This window comes from Silene latifolia, chromosome Y (assembly GCF_048544455.1).
Source record: "Silene latifolia isolate original U9 population chromosome Y, ASM4854445v1, whole genome shotgun sequence".
Taxonomy (NCBI): domain Eukaryota; kingdom Viridiplantae; phylum Streptophyta; class Magnoliopsida; order Caryophyllales; family Caryophyllaceae; genus Silene; species Silene latifolia.
The window spans coordinates 64,279,206-64,305,288 of record NC_133538.1 but is presented as its reverse complement, the minus strand read 5'-3'; the positions used below and the strand labels follow the sequence as shown (position 1 = coordinate 64,305,288).

General features: G+C 35.8%; 2 protein-coding genes across 2 annotated transcripts; both read left to right on the top strand.

The window, feature by feature from the left end:
• Positions 1 to 8,628: 8,628 nt before the first annotated feature.
• Positions 8,629 to 18,783, top strand: LOC141628229 (protein FAR1-RELATED SEQUENCE 5-like). Its single transcript, XM_074441398.1, has 3 exons — positions 8,629 to 8,751; positions 8,836 to 9,358; positions 18,305 to 18,783. Exons 1-3 carry the CDS (start codon positions 8,629 to 8,631, stop codon positions 18,781 to 18,783), a joined length of 1,125 nt encoding a protein of 374 aa, XP_074297499.1.
• LOC141628228 (protein FAR-RED IMPAIRED RESPONSE 1-like) lies at positions 18,783 to 19,904 on the top strand. Its single transcript, XM_074441397.1, has 3 exons — positions 18,783 to 19,148; positions 19,401 to 19,560; positions 19,639 to 19,904. The coding sequence occupies exons 1-3, from the start codon at positions 18,783 to 18,785 to the stop codon at positions 19,902 to 19,904; spliced, it is 792 nt and encodes a 263-aa protein (XP_074297498.1).
• Positions 19,905 to 26,083: the final 6,179 nt, after the last annotated feature.

Below are 26,083 nucleotides of genomic sequence, written 5' to 3'. Positions count from 1 at the left end.
AATGTGCTCTTAAAAGTAATTTTGATAATATTTGTGTTAGTTGGTTTTACTCTGTTGAAACTCCATATTTTTCAACGACAATGGAAGCCTAACTAGTATTGGTATTTAGGATTACTAGTGTTATTAGAATAAACCTTGTAATTATAGTGTCGATGTAGCTATATTAATTAACTAGTGTTATTTCATAGAGTTATTAGTGTCTCAATATAGAATAACTAATGTTACTCTTTATAAAACTCATGCGACTATATAAAAAAATGTCAAGCATTACTCCACTAAGTAACTGTTGTTAGACAATGAAGCAACTTATGTTAGTAGTTAATTTGGTCAGTCGAGTAACTTATGGTGCCTCTATAAATTATAGGTAAGGTTACTCAATCGAGTACCTAGTTGGTCATTCTGCGAGTAATATCAGTGTGTGCGGAGGAATAAATTAGTGTCGAAGGCCCTTGATAGGCGAGTCGCTTGAACTCGGGTTTCATTTTAGTAATAGCTAGTTATTATTACTGCTATAATACACATTAGTTGCTATTCTATCCATTTTTTTGACATTGTAACACTAGTTAACTATTACTGTAACACTTATTAGGGACTATTGTAATACATTCTCTTACTGACCCATAATTTATTAAGTATTGTCTTTAACACAATTGTTTGTAGGATAATGTTCTGTTTACTCAATCCGTGATGTTAGAAGAACTGATAACAACTCTAGGCTGATACGACTGACATGATCAAAAAGCAAGCAGTGACAAACTGTGTTACCTCATCGCAGACCCCAATCATAATTGATACCTCGGTCACCCGTCATTGTTCAATACTATGCTTCCAATTATGCTATGTGATATATTATTCTTCACTGAAATATGTTAATTAGGGAAGTGCTATTAAGTATTCAAACCATCATGAAAATATTAAATAAATTTAGTAGAAAGGAGTTACAACCTCTTTGTGCTCCTAATAGGGGGTAAGTGAGTATTTATTTTTAATTGTTTTTGAAAGCCAATTAGCTCAAATGGTAGAGTATTGTGCAATGCACAAGATGTGGGTTCAACTCCCATGTTGGCTATTGAATACTAGTGTTACATTAAAGACTAACTTGTGTTTTTTTAAGAACAAACTAGTGTTACATTAAAGACTAACTTGTGTTACTCTATGGACAAACTACTGTTACATGAAAAAGTAACTTGTGTTACTCTAAGGACATACTAATGTTACATTAAAGACTAGCTTGTATTACTCTAAACTATTGTTGTTTTAAGGAGTAAATTGTGTTACTCTAAGGACATACTAATGTTACAATAAAGAATAGCTTGTGTTACAAACAAAGGTTACACTTAGTTTATGTCAACAATTTGCTAAAGTTCTAGTCGCTAGATTGTTACAATATCTAGGCTATATGGGATTCGAACCCATACCTTTGTGCAAAATTTGCACATTGCTCTGCCATTTGAGCTAATAGCCTTTAATATATTACGTTCCTTGATGCTACTACATTACGTGCCTTTAAAATGATTATCATTTCTTGTGTAAAGAGTGGATCAACTGAGGGCAAAAAGTTGTTTGCATAATCATTTAAAACATACTCAGTATGAAATAGTAGAAAACAAATCATAAATGGAGCCCAAGTGTTACTTGCAAAACCTTTTTTCATCAATCTTTGTACAAAATTCATATTCTACACAAAATTATGCCCTTTTATAGGATCTATCTGCATTCATCTGTTTAAGACATCTTAACAAGTAAACTTTAGTTAGCAAACTAACATTACAAACTAACATTACAAACAATAACAATGTGCTAAATCCCGAAATGATTTTGGTTCGACTAACATCAATGGTCATGCCATGATGTCAAACTGTCAGTCGTACACTAAATGTTACTTATAACACCCTGAATTCATCTGTTTGTTCAACACTCTAATTTAAACTCAATACTTTAACATATCCTTCTTTTTACGGAAATGACGAGTTCTTTATAGTGCACTCACACTAATATCATTATAATAACATACATATATCATTAGAATAACATAAGCACACCATTATAATAATACACATATATGGAATACCATTATAATGGAATAACATGTTTGGACCAATAGAGTAACACAACCATACCATTACTGTAACACACATGTACCAATAGAGGAACACAACCATACCATTACTGTAACACACATATAAATGAACTGAAAGAAGATTTGCCGATTTAGAATTTGAATCACAAGATAAAGAGATGATATAAAAATTAAACACTAAATGAGGTTATTCAAACGCCAATTAATATTGAAAGATTGTACCATCAGAATAGTCGAATCATCATTGAAGCTTCGTCGCCGCATGCGTCATCGATTTATATGTCTATTTTATCCGACATTAGCACAAATATCCTGATTAGAATCAAATTAAAGCACAGATTATGAAAAGGATGGGAAGATATGAACAATACATCGACATAAATACAAGCTCAAATGCACAATTACAAAACCTAAATGTCCCACCTAATTTTTTTTCAATAAACAGCGATCCTAGCTCCGTAAACGTCGCAATATCACTAGAGATGCAGAATTATTAGCAATGAAAATCGAAAACTATTCCGAATAACAAAGATTTTACTGTCTACTCTAATAAAGTCAGTAAAATAACGATACAGACTAACAATTTAATTAATAACTGTTGGCTATCATTCTCATTATCACTAACAAAGTTTAAGCGTTAATCAGAATACTCGGTTACATCATTATTGTAACATAATTAAACCGTTATTGTCACAAGTGAAAATCAATTTTAAACAATTTTACAGTCGCAATTAAGAAAACGACATAGTGAAAGTGAAACATGAAAAATAGATCAAGAAAGCTCAAGAAATAAGAAAACGACATAATGACAAATTTTAGTTGCCAACCATCATCAGGGTATCATCAATGTGTTGTTAGGAAAACTATGACAAATTTGGCGTAAGTAAACATATTGAAATTGAATAACAACGACTAGTGCCATATTATCGTAACATAGACACAACATTGCTATAACATTAATAGACCATTACCGTAACATAGATACATTGTTATCGTGACACAAACACAACATTGTTATAACATAAGTTGACCATTACAGTAACATGGATACATTGTTATTGAAACAGACATTATCATAAACATTCAACACCATTAAATAAAGTCGAAAACTTGACCACTAGTTACATACTTCGCTAATTAGGGAAAAACATTAATCAGTAGGAATAATCAACATAAGAAACGAATTATAATTGCAAGCACCAAACACCTTCTCAATTTCATATTAGTGTAGTATACCTAATTCACCTAATTCTTGAAAATATAGAGCCAAGAATCTTTGCTGCAAGTGTAAATAGCTGAATTATACCGAATATCGCAAATCTTTCATTCTCGTTCTTAGGTTTACTTCAATTTCGCACAGCTAATCAGGTTAAACCTAAAATTGCAGAAATTTGGCAAATCGATTATATTGAATTCAAAGCAACATAAAATTTCAAAAATTATACTAATCTTACTAGATTATATGATAAATTTAAGTAGCATAGCAATCGATTACCTGATTCAATTCATATCGAAGAGTAGCTAGAAGTTTCGCTTCCTTCTAATTTCACACAAAACTGCGAGCGATTGTGTTGACGAAATCAGTTCACAAATTAGAATGTGCGATTCCAAACGAAAATCCTAATCTAAAAATAACAGTAAACATCATCAATTATTTCAATGATCGATAAATTTGCCTTCGCAATGAAAAAACTCGCACACAATACTCACGAACTCAAAAACACGATCGAGTTAGGTTCGAACAATTGCTAATTGAAACGAATGATAAATAAAATATTTACAACGGAATTATGAGAAAACTTACCATAACTTTCAAATCAACGAAGATTAGTTATTTGAGAATGAATCTGACGGACAAATTGAAAGTTTGAGCAGTCTGCCATTGATTCGAGCGACGAAATTGTTCGATTCTTTTGATATGAGAGATGCAAGTTAGGGTTTAATAGGAGAGAGAGAAAGTAGAGGGAAAAAGTTGAAATAATGTGAATGGCGAATGAACGACGACTGGAAGACGAGAAAAAAAAAGAAAGAGCTTTTATGTGCAGTAGAAAATTACAAATCTACCCTTAATAACGCGCATTAAATCTTAGCCATTGATGGATTCAGATCTAACGGCTCAGATTGGTAGGACGGACTCACCCTAAGAAGCTAGACTCTCAAGATCCTAACTCTATATATATATATATATATATATATATATATATATATATATATATATATATATATATATATATAAACATAAGTACATAACTCATCGAAATCAGCATGAAGTTAGCGAGACCTACCTATCATAGAACTACAAATTGCACCCACAATTTTAATGTCAGTTGATTATTATTACTCCGTTGAAATTATTACTTGTTGGTTATTACGTACCAGTATTTACTACGGATACGAATTTTAACGTGCGTCAATGTTCTTATTGAGATGATTAAAGCCTTCTCCTTGTAATAGCCTTTGAAAAATATGATTTGCATATGTGAACACAAAAAATCATTTGTTAAAAAGATTAGTATTACTCAACAAATTGTATCCTACGAAATGCTGAAACAACCAATTTATATCTAATAATTACACAACAAAAGCGATGTTTTAAACATTAATGCTACCGCATAATAACGACATAAGAAATCACCATGGAAAAAAAAATCTACCAACAGTAGTAACAAAATTAATAAATTTGGTAACAATTATAATACGTGCTGAGAATAGAGGTATAAATTTTCTTTTATAGAGAGTTTAGTATACAACTCCAACTCAAATACTACCACGTTAGAAGTTGGTAACTACTATAGTTCTAATCAAAATCTCTCTCTACAAATACATGTCAAATATATATTAAATTATTTTCTAGTATTTTGTAAAAGCTGGACTCATTATAATCCCTCGAAAAAAACTTTCTTTAATAATATAGATAGTTAGATAGATATTGATGAATTGATATTGATATTGATTGATGCCTAGATCGGAGGTAATGGCAGTGACGTTTAATTCCGCACGTAAAATTACCTCCAAACTCGACCTTAAACTAACTACTTCGACTTTAGGAGATCAACCAAAAACTAAAATTATCAAAAACAACACCTTCATATCAAACATGATTACATCACTGTAACATTATTACAAAATACTTCCTCTCATACCATTCACCTCATTAAACAAATTACCAACCTAAAAAACACTAAAACAACCTGATTAAAACATAAAGCTAACAAAGAGAAAAAACAGAGTACATGACATAAGATTAGCATAATTAGTTGAAGATTACTCCATGATTCAAGCAACTTTAACCTCAATAGTCTTAGGTTTCTTAGGTTCACGAGGAGGAAGCTTCTCAACAATAACACACAGATACCATCTTGACAAACAACAATAATAGCTTCCATATTCGCATTCTCTGGTAATACAAACTTGCTCATAAACTTCCCAATCCTCCTCTCCATCTTCAAATACTTAACCCCACCATCTTTCTACTTTTATTCTCTTTTTCACTCCCCGCTTATCACCAACACATTCTCATCTTCCACGGTTAACTTGTAGGCATTCGGGTATTCCTTTACGTCCGCGGCAGTGAGTGTCATTGCGCGGGCGTCCGCACACTTGTTCTTGGAACCATCGAGACAAATTACAATGTAGAATTTGTTGAGTCATAGTCATTATCTAAATATTAGGACTTCATCAGACTATAGCAAACTGAAACAATGTTCGATAAATTTCATTATAGGTCATATAGAATATAGGAGACTACATCTTTAAAATGCCAAGAATTGAATGAAAAATAGGAAATAGAAAAAAGTTCGACTCAAACTATTGATGAGTAATGCTATGATGAATACAATTTTGCTCCTTAAAATATGTGTAAACCATAAAAAATTGAACCTGCAATAAACAATAGAGGCACAAAAATTATGCGGAAAACAAGAGTTTTATTATTGAAAGATTAAGGGTTACAATTTCCGTAACTCTCTTGATTCCATCTCTAAGGCTAGGGTTTGATAGTTTCTACGAGGGTCTTATCGACTTAATCTCGTAGGGAGAAAAGATGGGGTCTTTTTGTGACTTATTCCATCCTACCTACAATTTGGTAGTAGGAAGACGGGGTCGTTTATTTGACTTAATCCATCTGCTCTCCCCAAACCCTAAACTAACAACTGTATTTATAGTTCTGGTTAGCTTATAGGGCAAGACGGAAATATTCTCTATTATCCTAAGATATTATCACAATCTTTAATGATAATTATCTCTAAATAATAAATATACCATCTAATAAATATCTACCAAAATATAAAATTTCGGTGTCTACAGATGCCCCCTCGAGACTGGTTGTAGAGACTTTGATGTCGGTTGCAACTTGGTCTCGAACCTCTTTTACTAAATTTGATCCTTGAAGATGGAGATGAAGAGCGAAAATCGTCCCACCGGGCGTGCCAATTTGTAAACCATAAAAAATTGAACCTGCAATAAACAATAGAGGCACAAAAATTATGCGGAAAACAAGAGTTTTATTATTGAAAGATTAAGGGTTACAATTTCCGTAACTCTCTTGATTCCATCTCTAAGGCTAGGGTTTGATAGTTTCTACGAGGGTCTTATCGACTTAATCTCGTAGGGAGAAAAGATGGGGTCTTTTTGTGACTTATTCCATCCTACCTACAATTTGGTAGTAGGAAGACGGGGTCGTTTATTTGACTTAATCCATCTGCTCTCCCCAAACCCTAAACCAACAACTGTATTTATAGTTCTGGTTAGCTTATAGAGAAAGACGGAAATATTCTCTATTATCCTAAGATATTATCACAATCTTTAATGATAATTATCTCTAAATAATAAATATACCATCTAATAAATATCTACCAAAATATAAAATTTCGGTGTCTACAATTTGTTCGGCATTCCTGTTGTGAAATCATTGTTGTTTGAAACAAACCAGTGATTAGCTAAGTTCGAAATTCCTTCTTGAACAACATTGCTATTTTTCAAGTTTTTGATAATCTGCTTCCTGTAAAGTTGAAAGTTAAACATAATCAGCAATTAAAACAAACGTATTAAGCATAGACAGAGTAGTAAGCAATAAGCAAAAGAAACCAATGATTAGCTAAGTTCGACAATCCGTCTTGAACAAAATTGTTATTCTCCAGTTTTTTTTTTATAATAAAGTTAAACATAATACGCAATTAAAACAAACATATTAAGCAAAATTGAATAAATATCTATGCACGTAAATTAGGGATCAAAAGGCCAATAAAAAAGGAAGGTTAATGTCAATTGGGTTTTAGACTTTTAGTATATATATGTATATATATATAGGGGCGGGTTCAGGTACGAACTAGCTTATCGTACGAACCGTACGAACCATCTAAAAAGGAAAGTTCAACCGCGGTTTTTAAAACTCACCCTCACCTAAAAACTCATCCCAACAACAAAAAAAAAAATTGATCGAAGAAACGCGATCTCCATTGCTGCAAATCATCCTACTTTCCGCCATTATTGTTCCTGTCCCATGCGAATCTAAGAGGTAAGGTTTTACTCAGATTAGGGTTTACAAAATTTAAATCGTAAATTAGGGTTTGAACAAATTGAAATTCTTAAAATTAGGGTTTATCAATTTTAATCGTATTTTGAGATTTTGATGGTAATTTAGTTTGTGTTTTGATACTATTTTTAGGATGGTTATAATTTCATCATCTTCTACTCATTCAGGTATGAATTATTGTTGTAAATACATTTTTGGGAACTATTTTTTCAATTAAATTTGGGATCCATTTCTGAAATTGCTTTAGGTGTTGTAGGTGATAACGGAAAAGAGGATGAATCAATGACAGAAGAAGTTATAGGTACACATTATCTTTTTTTTTCTTATTATGAATGTCGGATACCATGTATCTACTAAATCAAGTAGTGTATCTAGGATCACAAAGATGTGTACCTCGTATAATTTTTCTAGTCAGTGGATAATTTTTCTGATTTTTTTTGTATTTTTTTTGGGTGGTTTAATGAGGGTCACAAGATATATCTCTAACGAGAATAAAATTCTTAGCCAAAGATACATCTCTGGTCATGTTAGATACATCATTCCAGCTATTTTGAAAAAAAAAAAAATGTATCTCGCCTAGCTAAAACAAAGTGTATCCGGCTAGCTAAAATAGTGTACCTAATGTGGCTTGGGTGGGAAAATCAGTGCTCGGTATGTGATAAATACTGTGATCGATTATGATTTTGTGCACCGTAGAGCGCTCTTTCAAAAATTAAGCTAGTATAGCATTTGAAATTTTTTGGATGAATGTTTAGCAGTTTGAAAATCGAAAACTTCTTTCTCTCTGCACAAATTGTTGATGTATAGTCACATATGAATTATTGTATCTAATTTGAATGAGATGTGTACTGTGCGGATAGTATACCCGCTACTAATGTCCATGCCTCGGATATCTTGGTTGTACTTCCCTTGACAGATGCAACAGTGCAAAAAATGTAGCGAAAGCATGTATCTAATATCATAGTAATGTATACCTATGGACTATATTTTTGCTTGATTTTGGTACTGGAACATAATGCGTTTCCTCTCGTGTGTCATTTCTGTGCGACATATAGTTGCTTCTAATGTTGATGCTCTAATGAACAATGATATACCTCCTATGATTCCATTGACTAATGCACCAGGTAAAAAAATTGTGGTTTGTTCATTTACAAGGTTTGATTTAACTAATATAATGTACTTGCCTTAAAAATAACAACCTTTTGATTAAATTGTCTTGTAGAAACCCCACAAGTTGGTTCTCAAAACACAATTTTTGGATTCCCAAGTCTGTCCGGAAGATCTAAAACCAATCAACGGTATGATGTTTTCAAATTTGGAAGATGGAATAGATTTTTACAACAAATACGCAAAAGTTTGTGGGTTTATTCCAAGGTTAGATTCAACAAAATTGGTTAATGGGATTATTACACACAAGCGCTGTGTGTGTAATAAAGAAGGCAAAAGTAGGAACAAGGGGACTAAAAGAAAGAGGACTGTTACGAGAACAGGATGTGAAGCTAAGGTTAGTTTTAAGAGAATTTACACCGGTGAATACCAAATTTATGATTTTGTTGAGGTACACACACACGCAATGGTTACCCCAGCTACAATGGTTCATATGAAACCATCTAGGAATTTGAATCTCTTTCACAAGAAAATGATCATGGATAATTCAAGGGTAAATCATGGTCCAGTGGATTCCTTTAGAATGTTTAAGGAATATGTAAAAGGGTACAAAAATGTGTTGGAGCTTGTGTCCTCCAGTTAGTGCGGATAACGTCATTGCACATACACTTGTACGGACAAGTGGGAGCTTGTTGGGGTTGGTGTCCTTAACAGTTAGTGCAAGGACTTATAAACCTCTAAAAGGATCAAAGGGTATACTTTGTATCATAATCAGTTGATCCACGTTTATCAATAACGGTTGGCTTGCTAGATAAGTTTGACGTTATTGTCATACAGATGGCGGTGATCAACTGGTCCCTAAAAGTCACACCTATAGGATACGTTTGAGTGATGTGACGGTATGAAAATACAGTCATGTAGATGCCAAATTTGACTAACCAGTTAGTCTGAGTTATTTGACTAATAATTAGTCAAAATGGGATGTTGAGATATTATATTTAATACGGATTAAATATCATGTGCTAAAGGCGAACTAACCATTAATTCAGAAAATTAAATATAAGCGTTTTATATTTAATTAAAATGTATATTGAATATAATTATACAATACTGTTTTGTCGGACATGTATTAATAATTCAACTAACCCGTATTATTAGTTGATGCCTTAATTTCCGATAACCGATAACATTTATAATCGGACCGTCATCGTATACACTTAGCAAGCTTTGGACCGGACCACGAGTTTAAGTAAAGAGGAAATGAAAAGCCCATTTCCTCTTACTCACTCGGTTTGGCCGAGAATCACAAAGACAAAAGGGGAGTTTCCTCCTCTTGTCTAACCTAATCTCATTTGCTAATCAAAATTAGGGTTTTGGGAAATTGTGCCTCTCAGAACTCGGATCTCACATCCAACACAATTCACAAAAACTATCCTCTCAATATTGCAAAGGCAATTAGAGGATTTGATCTAGCACAAGGGCATATCTCGGACTATCTTGGGTGCATCGTTTAGGAGGAGGTCTAACTTGATCTCTCATTGCCTTTTGCACTAGGACCGAAGGTTATTTCTATATCTTTGTCGTTTCCTTGTTGTTTTCGTTTTATGACTATAAACTACATATAAAATTTGCGTTATAATCCTACAATTAAAGGGTAGTATACGGATATTAACCTTCAAGTGGTATCAGAGCGAGGCCACGTATTTTTTTATATGTGTTTTTCATCAAACGATTGTTGAAACGATGAATTTTTGTTCAAAAAGGGTCTCGGCTGCCTATATTTTTGTCTCGGCATTTTTAAAAAAAAAAAAAAAAAAAAAAAATTTGCTGCGTTTTTTTCCTTTGTGTTGGGATCCGTGTCTAGTTTACACGGTTGTGATTTTGTCTTGTTTTTCATTTTAATCTTTGCATATTGCATTGTAATCGATATTCATTGCGATATAAAGAAGATCCGTCAAAATGATTGCATCAAATTTCGTGTGGCAAAATTTTTTTATCTCGAAAATTCTGGAAAACCGTGCTTCATGTATCACGGCCTGTTTTTTCTGTTTTTGCATTGATTTGCGTGCCACACATTTTTGTTAGATCGTTCGATCTCTTGTTTTCGTGTTGTTCTTAGCGATTTGTTGTTTTAATCGATAATTACAACAAAATATGAAGAACATGTCAATTGCATTTTTATTTTAATCCGGATTAGAGTAAATTGCAATTGTGTTTTAATCAAACCGTTTTGTTTTGATCTTTCATTGCTCAAAAATTGAGCCGTGTAAAATTTTTTTTTGCCTTTAGAGGCTCTCGGCATTTCTGCCTATTTAAAAAAAAAAATTTTTTTTTTTGGCCCCTGGTACTGTTCACGTACAGTACAGAAAAAAAAAAAAAAAAAAAAAAATTTGTTTTTTTTTTCGCCTTTTAATGCATAAAACGCGTTTATGCTCTCGCTTGTTAGTGAAACGGTTCACCCACGTAAAATAAAGTTACTTTAACATGATTTATTGTAACGGATTATCTCGGATTAAAATTAACTTGACTAAAGCGGTTTTGTCATGTAATTTTAATTATCTTTGGTGGTTTGGATAAAAATTTAACATAATTACGGAATTATGTCACGAATAAATTTAATTTTTAGTTGATGCATTTTATTTTATCGTTCTTGTTTATATTTTGAATGTTTTGAATGCCTTTTAATTACGCATTTAATTATTTTGCAAACGGTTGTAACTTAGTGTGGCCTTAGTAGAACGTGTTACCGTAATGATGGAACACGGTCTTGGTTGTATTTTGAGATCTCGAATCTCCATTTTATTTCTTTTAATTACGGTTTTTATTTAGAATGTAAATAGGTTTATATTTGTAATTTTTAAATTGTAATTCTTGAGAAGACTAAAGATGGAGACCGGATGCTCACTCCCGCTACTTGGATAAAGATGGAACATCAAGACAAGCTTTTCGGGTCCAACGGTGGATTCCAAAGTTGTATTTTGTTCTTTTTACTAGGATAGGCCACACTAGGAAATTTTATTTACGTATTGCATTCATTTATTTATTTTATTGCAACGATAGTATGCATCATATTCCGCCTAAAAACCAAACCACCTAATAATTGCATGAAAACTGACACATATAGAGGTCACGAGTTAGTTTTCTTTGACATTCGCATGTCACACGATTTTAAGCCATCACCTAAATTAATTCATTCACGCAAACGCTAGTTATTCGTTCACTTAAAATGAATTATAATTAAGCTGATGGGATCTTCCTCGTATAAACCAAAATTGAGAACGGTCTTTATAGGTCAAACTCCAATGACTCCCTTCTTCGTCGGTAGGCATACTATGACCCCTTCTACGTCGGGTAAATTGGAACCGATTGACCTATTTTATCTCAACACTATGGTCACTCGTACGATCCTGTGACTATGGTGGACTATAGATAGGATTTACGGAAATCTATCGACCAAGAGTTCTTCCGGAAGAATTAGCTAAACAGTTGGCTTATCAATTTACAGAAATTGAGTCTTGGGATCACTTGTATCATTCTTGAGGGAGATCAATTATGCAAGTGCTAGAGTCTAAATGTTTAAAATGAATTTTAAAATAGACTTAAATCACCTCGATGAGTTGCTTATTTCGTTTTGTTTTTCCTTTCTTTTTCAGTGTAGATCACGATTTTAAACTGCTAAACAACAAATGGCTGGTTCTACTGAAAACCCAATGCCAAGTGCCACATTGGACCGTGAGTCCTGGCTTCGGATCTTCATGAATCAGATGAATCAGTCTACTCGACTGAAGAATGATGGATCCAACTTCGGAGACTGGGAGGCGGCATTACGGAATGCTGCCGCTGCTGACGGGAAGCTCAAATATCTATTAGAGCCCCTCCCGGCAAACCCAGGTCCCACGGCTAGAGCTGCTGAAATCACCAAGTTTAATGATTTCTGTATGGAAGCGGGTGCGATTAAAAACGTACTCATTTTTGCAATGGAATCCAATTTGCAGAAACGCTTCATAGCCCATGGTGCAAACAAGATTTTCACCACGCTCACTAAGGAATTCTCGAAAGCACCGAGAATCGTGACCTATGAGCATACCACTCGCTTCTTTGATGCGAGACTCCAGAAGGGCCAACCGGTTAGCCCACACATTCTCAGCATGATTGAGAATGTCGAGAAGCTGGAGACCTTTAATTGTAACATCAGCGAGAACATTGTTATCGACCGCATTCTTCACTCACTCCACGATGGTTATTCGCAATTTAGAGCGAATTACTATATGAATGATTTGAAGAAAACTCCCCATGAACCGCACTCCTCCTCGTATGCACCGAGAAGGACATGAAGTTCAGTGGGAGCATGAAACAAGATGTTCTCGTTGTGTCAAATAAAGGGAAAGGTAAGGGCAAAGCTCGTGCAAACCTAGCAAGAGGTAAACCGAAGTTTAAGAAGTCGGGTCCAGGTAAGAGTGGGCCTGGTGAGTCGAGCAACTCATCAGGCGCGACAAAGAGCAAAACCGAAAACATGGAATGCCATCACCGCCACAAGATCAGGCATTGGAGGCGGACATGTCCCGTTTATCATGAGGACATAAAAGCGGGTCGCGTTAAACCTGTTGGTATGTCTTCTTCTTCTACTTTTATTCATATGATTGAGATTAACCATGCAAGTTACGGAACTTGGGTACTAGATACTGGTTGTGGTTCTCATCTGTGTAATCATGTGCAGGGCCTCCGAAATCTCGAGCCTCTCGTAAAGGGTGAGGTTGACCTGCGTGTTGGGAATGGAGCAAGAGTGGTTGCCATCTCAAAGGGGACATATGTGATCCAGCTTCCTAGCGGATTTGAGTTATCATTATATGATTGCTATTATGTTCCTAGTCTTTCGAAGAACATTATTTCAGTTTCTGCACTTGACAAACTTGGTTTTTCATTTGTAATAGAAAATAATGCTTGCATTTTCTCTTTACACAATATGATTTATGGCAAGGCAGTCTCCTTGAACGGAATTTATGTTTTAGATCGACGACAAAATATTACACGTAATGAATAAAAAGTTAAAGGTAGGTGATAAAGATCAAACATATCTATGGCACTGCCGCATGGGACACATTAATGAGAAACGCGTAAAACAGCTCATTAAAAATGGAGCTATCTCGGCCTTTGATTTTCAATCATTTGGCACGTGTGAATCATGTCTCATCGGTAAGATGACTCGTATTTCCTTCAAAGGTGTTGGAATGCGCGCTGCCGACCTATTAGGGCTCATACACACGGATGTATGTGGTCCTATGTCAATCACCGCACGAGAAGGCTATAGGTATTTCATCACTTTCACGGATGATTTAAGTAGATATGGCTATGTCTATTTAATGAAGCACAAAAGTGAATCTTTTAAGAAATTCAAAGAATACCAAAATAGGGTACAGAACCTACTTGGTAGAAAGATAAAAACACTACGTTCAGATCGTGGTGGCGAGTATCTTTCTCACGAGTTTGATCAACACCTTAAAGACGTGGGATCGCCCTACGCTTAACTCCACCGGAACACCTCACCAATGGTGTGTCCGAACGGAGAAATCGAACACTACTTGATATGGTTCGATCCATGATGAGTCACACGGTTTTACCCGATTCATTATGGGGTTATGCTCTTTGTCACCGCTCTAATACTTAACCGAAGTCCGTCTAAAGTCATTGACAAGACTCCATATGAACTATGGAAAGGAACGGTCCCTAACTTGTCCTTTATACGGGTTTGGGGCTGCGAGGCTTATGTCAAGTGGAGACACGAAGATAAGCTCGGCCCGCGATCGGTCAAGACATACTTTATAGGTTATCCTAAAGGATCACGTGGTCATTACTTCTATTCGCCAACCGAACAACGTGTTTTTGTTGCGGCTAGTGCGACATTCTTAGAGAAGGAATTTCTCGAGAATGCAAAGAGTGATAGAACCTTCGACCTGTCGGAGATTCCAGAACCAAACACCGAGCAACCATTGGAGGAACCTATTCCTTCAATCCCAGCTGCGGTGAATATTCCTGAGGAACCTAGGAGGTCGGGAAGAGTCTCTATTCCTCCAGACAGATACATTGGTATGGTCGAGGAACATGATATAGATGACGTTCTACTCTTAACGAGTAGTGAACCCGCAACCTATAAAGGTGCCATGACTAGTTCTGACTCAAAGCTATGGCTTGAGGCCATGTAATCCGAGATGGACTCTATGCATGAGAACAACGTATGGGATCTTGTTGACTTACCTGCTAAGGTTCGTCCCCTTCAATGCAAATGGCTTTACAAGATAAAGCATTCTGTGGAAGGTCAACAAGATATCTATAAAGCACGACTTGTTGCTAAAGGTTTCACCCAAGTGCCAGGTTTGCACTACGATGAGATTTTTGCACCCGTAGTCATGCTGCGTTCCATTCGGATTATCTTAGCGATTGCCGCTTTTCATGACTATGAAATTTGGCAAATGGACGTGAAAACCGCCTTCTTAAACGGTTTTTTGGAGGAAGAGTTGTACATGGTACAACCCGAAGGTTTCATCGATCCAGAACATCCTAAGAAAGTGTGCAAGCTTAAGCGTTCCATTTATGGACTTAAGCAAGCATCAAGGAGTTGGAATCATCGCTTCGACCAAGTGATAAAAGAAAATGGATTCACTCGATCAGTCGAGGAACCATGTTTATATATCAAGTCGAGTGGGAGCAAGATTGTCTTCCTAATATTGTATGTTGACGACATACTCCTGATTGGGAATGACATACCTCTCTTAACTTCGGTGAAAGTATGGTTGAAAAACCATTTCCAGATGAAAGATCTGGGAGAGGCACAAAGAATTCTAGGCATCCGTATCTATCGAGATAGATCACGACGGATGCTATCTCTCGTCAGAGTCTTACATAGACAAAGTCCTAGAGAGATTCAGCATGACTAACTCCAAGAAAGGGTTCCTTCCTATGGCTCCAGGGGTGCATTTGAGCAAGTCTCAGGCACCGGAGACACCGGAAGAGAAAGAGCGCATGACCCGGATTCCTTATGCTTCGGCTATAGGATCAATCATGTATGCCATGATATGCACACGTCCGGGCGTGGCATATGCATTGAGTATGACAAGTCGATTCCAACAAAGATCCGGGTGAATCACATTGGATGGGTGTCAAGAACATTCTTAAGTACCTACGGAGGACTAAAGATTGGGCATTGACTTATGGAGGCTCTCAAAAGCTATGCGAATCGTTACGCAGATGCTAGCTTCCAAACGGATCGTGATGACTCGAAATCTCGATCTGATTCGTTTTTACTCTTAATGGCGCTGCATCACCGGAAGAGTTCGAAACAAATCTGTTACAAAGAGATTCTACGACGAGTCCGAGTACTATGCCGCGTCTGAAGCTACAAAGGAAGCGATATGGATGCGTCAATTCTTACATGGGCTATCTGTAGTGCCTAGTTCGAATGACCCGATCACCATCTATTGCGATAATAGTGGTGCCATCTTCCAAGCTAAGGAGCCAAAATCTAGCAACAAGTCTAGACATGTACAACGGAAAGCTCATCTAATCCGGGATTACGTGGAGCAAAAGATAGTAGTGATAGAAAAGATTGCTACAGATGATAACATAGCAGATCCTCTCACTAAAGCATTACGACAAGATAAGCATGAAGGGCACGTTAATTCCATGGGAATTAAACGTGTTCCTAAGTTGTAGTACTCTTTTATGGATTAGATTCATTCGCTTTTGTACTCTATACAACATCATCGTTTTGATATTTTATATATATATTTTGTTTTTCATGTGGATTTGTACGACAAATTTTGAACACCACAAAGTGAACTGCAAGAACATTATATTTTTTTTTCAGTCCTTAATTGCCCTCATGAGCTGATAACTCTGGCAATTATTTTGTGACGTTGGTTGATGGTGGGTTCGACTAGCCATAAGTCAACAGGTTGACTGACCAATCACAGAGGCGATTTATACGGATATTTCGTAGGACACAATTGTGACATCGACGTGGAGTCCTAAATGTTTTATAACATTCGATGCCCGGTCGTGGATAGGACCTCCATGGTGATCCTAAGAGTCGATTCTTTTGACTATCGACTGTCTCTAGAGACTAAGGCAGATTTTGGGTGACTTTGGTTTCTTTCTCACGGTCATCCGTAACAGGGGGCCAAGTAGATTGTTTCTGGGTCATTTCATGCTGTGCTTAGATCGGAAGGAGTTCGAGTTGAAGGAAATATTCAGCCTTTATCAGGTACTCGATATTTCTCAGGGCCACTCGAGGAGTCAGAATCGAAATGCATGGCCATGCTCGGATCTGATTCGTTTTATCAGTTAAGTTACTCTCTAGTCGGGGAAACCACTCTTGATCCAGATCGATTGTAAAATACGACCTTTGTGGATCCAGATCTGCAAATTGTTTTACATTGAGTGGGAGAAATTTTAAATGAATATGAGAATCGGTTATCGCACATACACTTGTACGGACAAGTGGGAGTTTGTTGGAGCTTGTGTCCTCCAGTTAGTGCGGATAACGTCATTGCACATACACTTGTACGGACAAGTGGGAGCTTGTTGGGGTTGGTGTCCTTAACAGTTAGTGCAAGGACTTATAAACCTCTAAAAGGATCAAAGGGTATACTTTGTATCATAATCAGTTGATCCACGTTTATCAATAACGGTTGGCTTGCTAGATAAGTTTGACGTTATTGTCATACAGATGGCGGTGATCAACTGGTCCCTAAAAGTCACACCTATAGGATACGTTTGAGTGATGTGACGGTATGAAAATACAGTCATGTAGATGCCAAATTTGACTAACCAGTTAGTCTGAGTTATTTGACTAATAATTAGTCAAAATGGGATGTTGAGATATTATATTTAATACGGATTAAATATCATGTGCTAAAGGCGAACTAACCAGTTAATTCGTAAAATTAAATATAAGCGTTTTATATTTAATTAAAATGTATATTGAATATAATTATACAATACTGTTTTGTCGGACATGTATTAATAATTCAACTAACCCGTATTATTAGTTGATGCCTTAATTTCCGATAACCGATAACAGTTTATAATCAGACCGCGTCGTATACACTTAGCAAGCTTTGGACCGGACCACGAGTTTAAGTAAAGAGGAAATGAAAAGCCCATTTCCTCTTACTCACTCGGTTTGGCCGAGAATCACAAAGACAAAAGGGGAGTTTCCTCCTCTTGTCTAACCTAATCTCATTTGCTAATCAAAATTAGGGTTTTGGGAAATTGTGCCTCTCAGAACTCGGATCTCACATCCAACACAATTCACAAAAACTATCCTCTCAATATTGCAAAGGCAATTAGAGGATTTGATCTAGCACAAGGGCATATCTCGGACTATCTTGGGTGCATCGTTTAGGAGGAGGTCTAACTTGATCTCTCATTGCCTTTTGCACTAGGACCGAAGGTTATTTCTATATCTTTGTCGTTTCCTTGTTGTTTTCGTTTTATGACTATAAACGACATATAAATTTTACGTTATAATCCTTAATTCGAAGGGTAGTATACGGATATTAACCTACAAAATGTTGGGGCTTCTTTAGAAGATTTCAAAAACTTTTCAAGGGATGTTAAGAAATATATCAAGGAATATGATGCTGAGATGTTATTGGAAACTTTCATGCAAAAAAAGGCTATGTCTCCATCATTTTATTTCGACTTTGAGGTGGATGATGAAAAAAGACTAAGTAAGGTTTTTTGGGCAGTTCCAATCTCAATTAAAAACTATGCCCTTTTTGGGGAAGCCGTCTCTTTTGATGCTACTTATAACTTCAATGAGTATAAAATGGTGTTTTGTCCGTTCACTGGTGTGGACAACCATAAAAGATGCGTCACTTTTGCGGGTGGTTTGTTAAGAAAGGAAGATGGAGAATCATTTACCTGGTTATTTGAGAATTTTGTGAAGGCTATGGGTGATTGCTATCCTACTACAATTATAACCGACCAATGCAAAGGCATCAATCAAGTCAGAACGATGTGTTTGGTGACAAAACACAACACCGATTATGCATGTGGCATATAATGAAAAAGTTGCCAGACAAAGTCGGGCCGACAATTTGCCAAAACACAAACTTTTTGAAGGAAATAAATTCTATTGTTTGGGATGGAGAGATTGATACACAAGAATTCGAATTGAGATGGAAATCAATCCTTTCTTCGTATGAGCTTTCTGATCATGAGTGGCTGAAGTCAATGTTTGACATTCGTTCAAGTTGGATTCCTGCCTACTTCAGAGACATATATCTTGGTGGGATTATGCGCACAACATCAAGGTCAGAATCTAAAAATAGCTTCTTTGGAAATTTCACAAACCCGCACCTCACTCTTGTTGAGTTTTGGATGCGTTTCCAATCGGCTATGGATGCGCAGCGTTGGAAATATGCTAAGGTGACTGCCGATGATAAGAACTCTTCTCCAAAATTATCAACACCTCTCCTTCTAGAAAAAAAAACCTCTGAATTTTACACCACCACTGTTTTTTATCAATTTTAAGAAGAACTCCAAGGTGCGTGTTTTACTTGTGGTCTTTCACCGAGGACAACTGAAGACAACAATGAGCATATTTCAATAATGGACCGCGAGAAAGACAAGGTATACACAGTTGATTTAAGTGGTAATAAATTTTCTTGTTCATGTAAGATGTTTGAAAGGATTGGGTTACTTTGTAAGCATGTTATGTGGGTGTTAAAAGATAGAGGGTTTGATGATATCCCTACAGAGTATCTATTAGACAGATGGGGCAAATATGCAACTTGTCATCCCATTTTTAATGTTGTTGGGACAACCCTCTTAGCTGATTGTATGTCAATAGAAAACCACCAAAGTAAGATAAGTGAATTGTGGTCGGAAGTATTTACTTGATTTAAACTTGTTGAAGATAATGTGGAACTTGGTGATGAGCTGCTTGAACTTCTTCGCGCTTTCAACGAGAAATTGATGATTTCAGTTAAGCGTGGGAAGTCAAAAAACAAAAAAGCTGAAATTGAGATGCTTATTGGCTCGAAAATACCGTCTGAAGCTAGTGTTCTACCACCAGAAAAGTGTAAGAATAAGGGATCAGGAAGACGGATTACTTCAAACAAGGAAAAGGCAGTACAAGAAAATGCAAAGCCCTTGAGGAATGTCGTGCTTGCGGTGAAATGACTCATCATGATAGTAAGAATTGCCCAAGTCAAGCCACTCAAAAGTGAGTCCAGTTTGATTTCAGCTAGAAAAAGTTTAAGTTGTATTAAGTATTCTAATTAAAAACTTTCTAGTATGTAAAGACTTCTAAGAAGTATGTTGTATTTGACTTTAAATAGTGGTCTTTCTAGTAAGTAAAGACTTCTAAGAAGTATGTTGTATTTGACTTTTAATAGTGGTCTTTCTAGTAAGTAAAGACTTCTAAGAAGTATGTTTAATTAACGCATCATGATAGTAGGAATTGCCCAAGTCGTGAAGTGTTATTTGGTTGTCTAATGTCTCACATTTACTGTTCAAACACTTTGCTTCTCTATTATTATACTAACTTTTATTGTGTACCCTCAAAAGTCGAGGTGTGACACACATAATTAAAAATAAAATATAAATACAAATTGAAGATTAAGTTCTTTATTTTAAAAAATTGATGAAACAATGGGAATAGTGAATTGGTGTAGTTTTTCTCGTGTCTGAAACCGTCATTCACAGGACCCATCTGAAACCGTCATTCAATTGGAATTAAACGAAGAATGAGTTTCAATTCTTTTTGGATTAAACCGTCATTTACACATTTCTAGACATTTCATCTGCCTTAATTATTTACCACACATTTACACATTCTCTAGACATTTCTAGACATCGTGGCAAGTGCCATGAATGTGGTTATTTACAACGTTTCACACCAAGACATTCATTCGTTCAACTCTATCCATTGCATCTGCCTATTTACAAAGTTGCATCTGTCGTTTCACACATCCTTCTCCTAATAATTCATTTGTTGCATCTGATTATTCTATATATAAATAGGTTTTACAATCTCTTTGTTTCAAAAAACTTCAAACTTAATCCATACTGAATTCCCTCTCAACCATTATGTCTTCTAATAATTCATCTGTTGCATCTGATGCATCCTATGAATCTGATGCATATGAATCTGATGCATCCTATGAATCTGATGGAGAATCGTTTGATTCAGTAGAAAGTTTCGGACGCCATTCCGAAATATCGTACGTCAAACCTGTGATGTGTATTCTTTATAATTTGCCAAGCACAAGAGATGGGTTTGGAAAGGAAACTCTCTCATATGATCTTGACAGATTAGTAGAAATTATTCGTGGTGCTGGATTAAATTTAGTTCAAGCTATCCACCCGACTATTACTGACAATGGGTCGTTCAAGGGACATGCAATGATTGAGTTTGGAGCGGGAGATGAGCGCAAATGCTTCCTTCAAGCTCGCAAACTGGAGCGCGCTTTTTCTAATAATGAAGCTTCGAGGTGGTGGTTTGAAAACGTTAAACCTCCGTCAGGACCATATTTATGGGTTGCTAATAGAGATGATTTGGGACTGGTCGCATATTTGTATGCGAAGGGGCCTTCCTTTGAGTTCGGGACAATTCCGCTTGCATGGGAAAACGACCCGGTGGATTGGGTTGAAGGTGATAATGATGTTTTCAGTGATATTCGTTCTGAAATCCGCAATTACTTTCCGGATTATTAATTTGTACTGTAGTTTTTATAATGTTGGTTATATTTTATTAACTTCAAAGATGGTGATTGGGTTGAAGTTGATAATGATCATTTTACTTTTTATAATGTTTTAGTAAAATGAAAGCACTCTAATTATCATTGTTTCGCAAACAATTATAGTTTGACTATTAAATTTACCAATGTGAATTTTTGTGACTTACTTTTATTTAGCCCAAATTATATCACAAACTATAGAATAAGACGGTCTTATATCTTTGAGATTTATCTTATACTTGTGGATCTAAATACATTTTCGTTGATAAATATATGTCCTGCTATTTTAGCCTAGGAAGAATGGGATAGATCAAATATATGATGTGCTATATATGTAGAAGTTGGAAGATCAAATAATTGATTGTTGTTAAATGAAAGAACAACAAAGCGAACGCAAAAAGAATATGTGTATCCACAAAGCCGGGATGTGTATCCACAAAGCCAGGATGTGTATCCAGGCACCACAAATGCGTATCCACACGAAGCGGTATGTATCCACACAGCCATAGGTGTGTCCACACAAAGAAATGGGGTGTATCTGTACTCAGAAAGTCATATGTGTGTATTTACACAACCAGTAATGTGTACCGACGCAATAACCGCAAGATGTCTTAATAGGAATTTAATAACTGAATAGTATTAATAGTAGCCATACATTGAAAAAGGATTGAAACAAAAATACATTTGATGAAGAAAAACAATTGAGTCAAAAATGTTCCTGGAATGTTTGAACACAACACTATTAAATTCAAATACATTTCACTACGCACAACACATCCTCAAAACACACTCCCATCTACGAACTCACCTGGTCATAAAACATGAAAAAAGTAACGTTAAGTTAGTTTAAAATAATTTTATATGTAAAATAAAATTAACATCTCCGGCACATAAGTGCCTACAAAACAGTAGGGATGTGTATCTGCGAAGCCGGGGCTGTGTATTCACAAACCAGCGGGTGTGTATCCAAACAGCCAGAGATGTGTATCCACACTAGTTGCAGGTGTGTATCCACAGAATATAACCACGAGGTTGTGTCTAAATTTGGAGTTTCAGAAACTTCTACTTTCTATATCTATATTAATATTACCAACTTGATGAAAGTAGACATTATAATCAATGGCAAGTGGGAGTTAGTCTTGTATAAAATGATTTTACACTAATATAGTTGTAAAACGGATCTAAACACAAACTCTATTAGTAGCTAAACAAAAGTGATTTAAAGATTCCGTTTTACAATAAATTTGTGTAAAGGAAAAAATGTAAACGTCTCAAGGTGTGTATGCAGCCAGAGATGTGTAACCGCACATTCTGATATGTGTATCTAGACAGCCAACAATGCGTAACCGCACATTCTGCCGGTGTGTATACAGACAAAACATACTGCAGTGTGTATGCGACAAACTGCAGTGTGTATCCAAGCAGCACTGGGATGTATCTCGCACAGCCAAGAACTGTAACCTCACAACCTCGTGGACCGGATAAGTGTATCCACACGGCAGAGGTGTGTATCTACACACCGAAAGAAGTCTATCCAAAGAATTCAAGATTGTGTACCCCTACTAATGTATTCTATCTCACCTACATATATGTATATATCAGTTCCACATATTCAAAAATTACCTTTGCAGTATTTTTCTCCCACTTGAGTAGTTTCAACATAATTTGTCGACCATAAGCAATCATATTCTGCAAATTAAAAAAACATTGATAACAACAGTAAAATACGATAAATAAAGAAATGAAAAACTGACATTTAGCTAATTTGGCAAGCTTACTTTGAAATAGTTTGGGTCCTCCCATAATTTCCTATCGTGTATTGCACCCTCCAGAAACTTCATAACAAATAGTCCGCAATCATAACTACACATACAGTTAAGATTATTAGACTAAAAAAACTGCAACCATTTTCAGACTAATAAATAAAGGTTTTTTTAGAAAACTTACGTGTTTTTTCTTTGAGGTACATTGATAACAACAAAGAGTAAACAAGATGATGCCCTTAAGATGATTGTAACCCTTGTGGCCCTCAAACTGACTTGCAACATGGAACACCTTTGAATGACAACAACTTATCAAAAATAGTAATAAAATAATTTCATCCTAACTGATAATAAAAATGCAAAAATATAACAAAAAAAGTAGGGGCCATACAATATCCTCCACATAAGAATTATACTCCTCAATATCATCTGCTTTTTCTAACTTTGGCTTGCATGAGTCCAAGATATAGTTTTCCTGTTTCTTGAGGTCCGACACACAAGCTAACCAATGATTACCATTTTTGCCAATTGTGAAAAACACCTACCAATGTCATAGCAGCAAAGGTCATACAATGACATTCCACCCAATGCCAAAACAACTTTTCCGGTAGATTCCCAACAAATTTACCTTTTCAATAGTTGCTCCATTTTCAGGCTTGTAGTGCATCTTAAGATGAGGGCACCAGAAAATATTCCCTTTCTGAGGCCTTAATGTGGGTTTAACATACTGAAAATTATAAAATTGGTTAGATATTGAGGACTAATACATCTGAAAAACTGCAATTTCAAATCTGAATCAACATGTATAAAAATGCATTTCTGAATCTGAAAACCTGCATTTTCGAATCTGAATCTTAATTATCTACCTGGACTATTGTTGGCAAGTAGAGGATATCAGTCCTATCATATGTGCACATCACACCATACATATCAAGCACCTACATATAAATGATCATGTTCTAAATATCACAAAAAGATTAGTATAAATAATAATAATAATACTAATAAAGGTGTAGGAAAACTTACCAAATCCATTATCCAGTGCCGATTTTGCAAACTTTGCATTCCTTTTCGACACACTGCCATCCACTCAGTATTCACAAGAGTCTCGTCTAAACTGTAAATGAATATAATTAGAACATAAAAGTGCATCAACAAAATTTAATTGTGCAAATATGTTATCGATTTCACAACTTACTCGATGCCTTTACCCCTTTTCATTACAACAGCAAGAAGTTCCGTGTCTGTGAGTTGACGTTGACATTGATGTTGTGACTGCCTTCTCATTTGGAACTCTTGGTCAACTGCTTCAAATCTAGAAAAAATAAGGGACAAAACAAAAAATTAAATTTATCAAGAAAATTACAACTTCATTAGAAAGTAATTTATGATTATATTTACTCAAAGGAATAGAGGGATACCTCGTATCAAAACTCAAAGATCCAGCTTTTGATAAGAGTTTATCCTTCAATTTATTACCATCGAAACAACAAATCTGAGAGCAAACTCTTGCAGCAAAAAGCTTAACTTGGTTGTGCTACAAAACAAATTGGAATATATGTTAAGCATTACATGTGTCTAGAAACAAATTGGAATATATCTTAAACATTATAGACTAGCAAATTGATTGAATTGTATCTAGGTAGCTAGATGTATACTATATGAAATCATAACTTACATCATTTAGACCCAAAGGGAAACCCTTTCTAGTGCCTCTGTACTTCTCCAACAAACGCATGAGATAAATCCCAGGATCAACTCCATCACCCATATTTGATTTCGGAATATACTCCTCTCTCACCAGATTCTTGACGTCTTGTATAGATGGAATCTTGTTTCGGACCAAGCAATTCATAACAAATTGTGCATCCAGTAAGAGTATCGTGTGTATTCCGTAAGTGACAAATGTGTATCCAGAATACGAAAAGACCTAATATGGCATCCTAATTGTAGACTTAGCCCAAAAAACGTGAGACTCTTCTGAATTATGACCCAGCACAAAAAATTGCAAACATTAAAATAGTTCCATCCATTTTTAAAAGAGATATTGTCACTTTGTCAGTCACTGCCAGTAAGAGATCTATATCTAGAGCTAAGGTACAGCTATGAACACAGCAACACATACTAATATTAGAAGATACATAGGCTAATCCTACCGGATACATGAAGCAATTTGTGTATCCAGTAAAAGAAGCATGTGTATTCCGTAAGTGACAAATGTGTATCCAGAATAACAAAGACCTAAGATGGCATCCTAATTGTGGACTTTGCCCAAACCGTGAGACTCTTCTGAATTATGACCCAGCACAAAAATCGCGAACATGAAAATAAAATGGAGGGACATGCACAAGCTACTGCTACTGCATACAGGAAACAGTTGTGTGGATCCTATAGAAGGAGCATGCGTATCCTGTATGTAAGAGATGTGTATCTAGACTTAAAAATACACCAATAAAACACAGCACAACTGAGCATACCACTTAACAGAACTCACACCAGGACGCCAACCAGAAAAATCAATCGCATCCCCTCAAAACACATGACAACATAACACAACAGATAACCATAGCAAGTAAAACAGTAATTATATACGTTTGAGCTTCAATAATCAACATGTGAAGCTTAATAAAGATAAAAAATCGAAAAATATAAATCAGCTGAAACATAAACAACATAAAAATGAAGAAATTAGGGTTACAGCAGGATAGAAACGTCACCGTCGGAAGGCAATGGGAGATCAACTCGCCACCGTCGCCGTTGCAAGCGGTCGTCGGTGATGTCGCCGTCGGGGGGCGGTGGTCGGTGATGAGAGAGAAGTCGTCACCGTCTGGGATAAGAATGAGAAGTACGCGAGTGT

Coding starts and splice junctions, on each gene's coding strand:
- LOC141628229 (XM_074441398.1), top strand. CDS start 8,629: ATGCGTTTCCTCTCGTGTGTCATTTCTGTGCGACATATAGTTGCTTCT. Junction 8,752..8,835: donor CACCAGGTAAAAAAATTGTG/GTTTGTTCATTT, acceptor ATTGTCTTGTAG/AAACCCCACAAGTTGGTTCT. Junction 9,359..18,304: donor GTTGGAGCTTGTGTCCTCCA/GTTAGTGCGGAT, acceptor GGGCTTCTTTAG/AAGATTTCAAAAACTTTTCA.
- LOC141628228 (XM_074441397.1), top strand. CDS start 18,783: ATGAAAAAGTTGCCAGACAAAGTCGGGCCGACAATTTGCCAAAACACA. Junction 19,149..19,400: donor AGCGTTGGAAATATGCTAAG/GTGACTGCCGAT, acceptor TGTTCATGTAAG/ATGTTTGAAAGGATTGGGTT. Junction 19,561..19,638: donor GACAACCCTCTTAGCTGATT/GTATGTCAATAG, acceptor AACTTGTTGAAG/ATAATGTGGAACTTGGTGAT.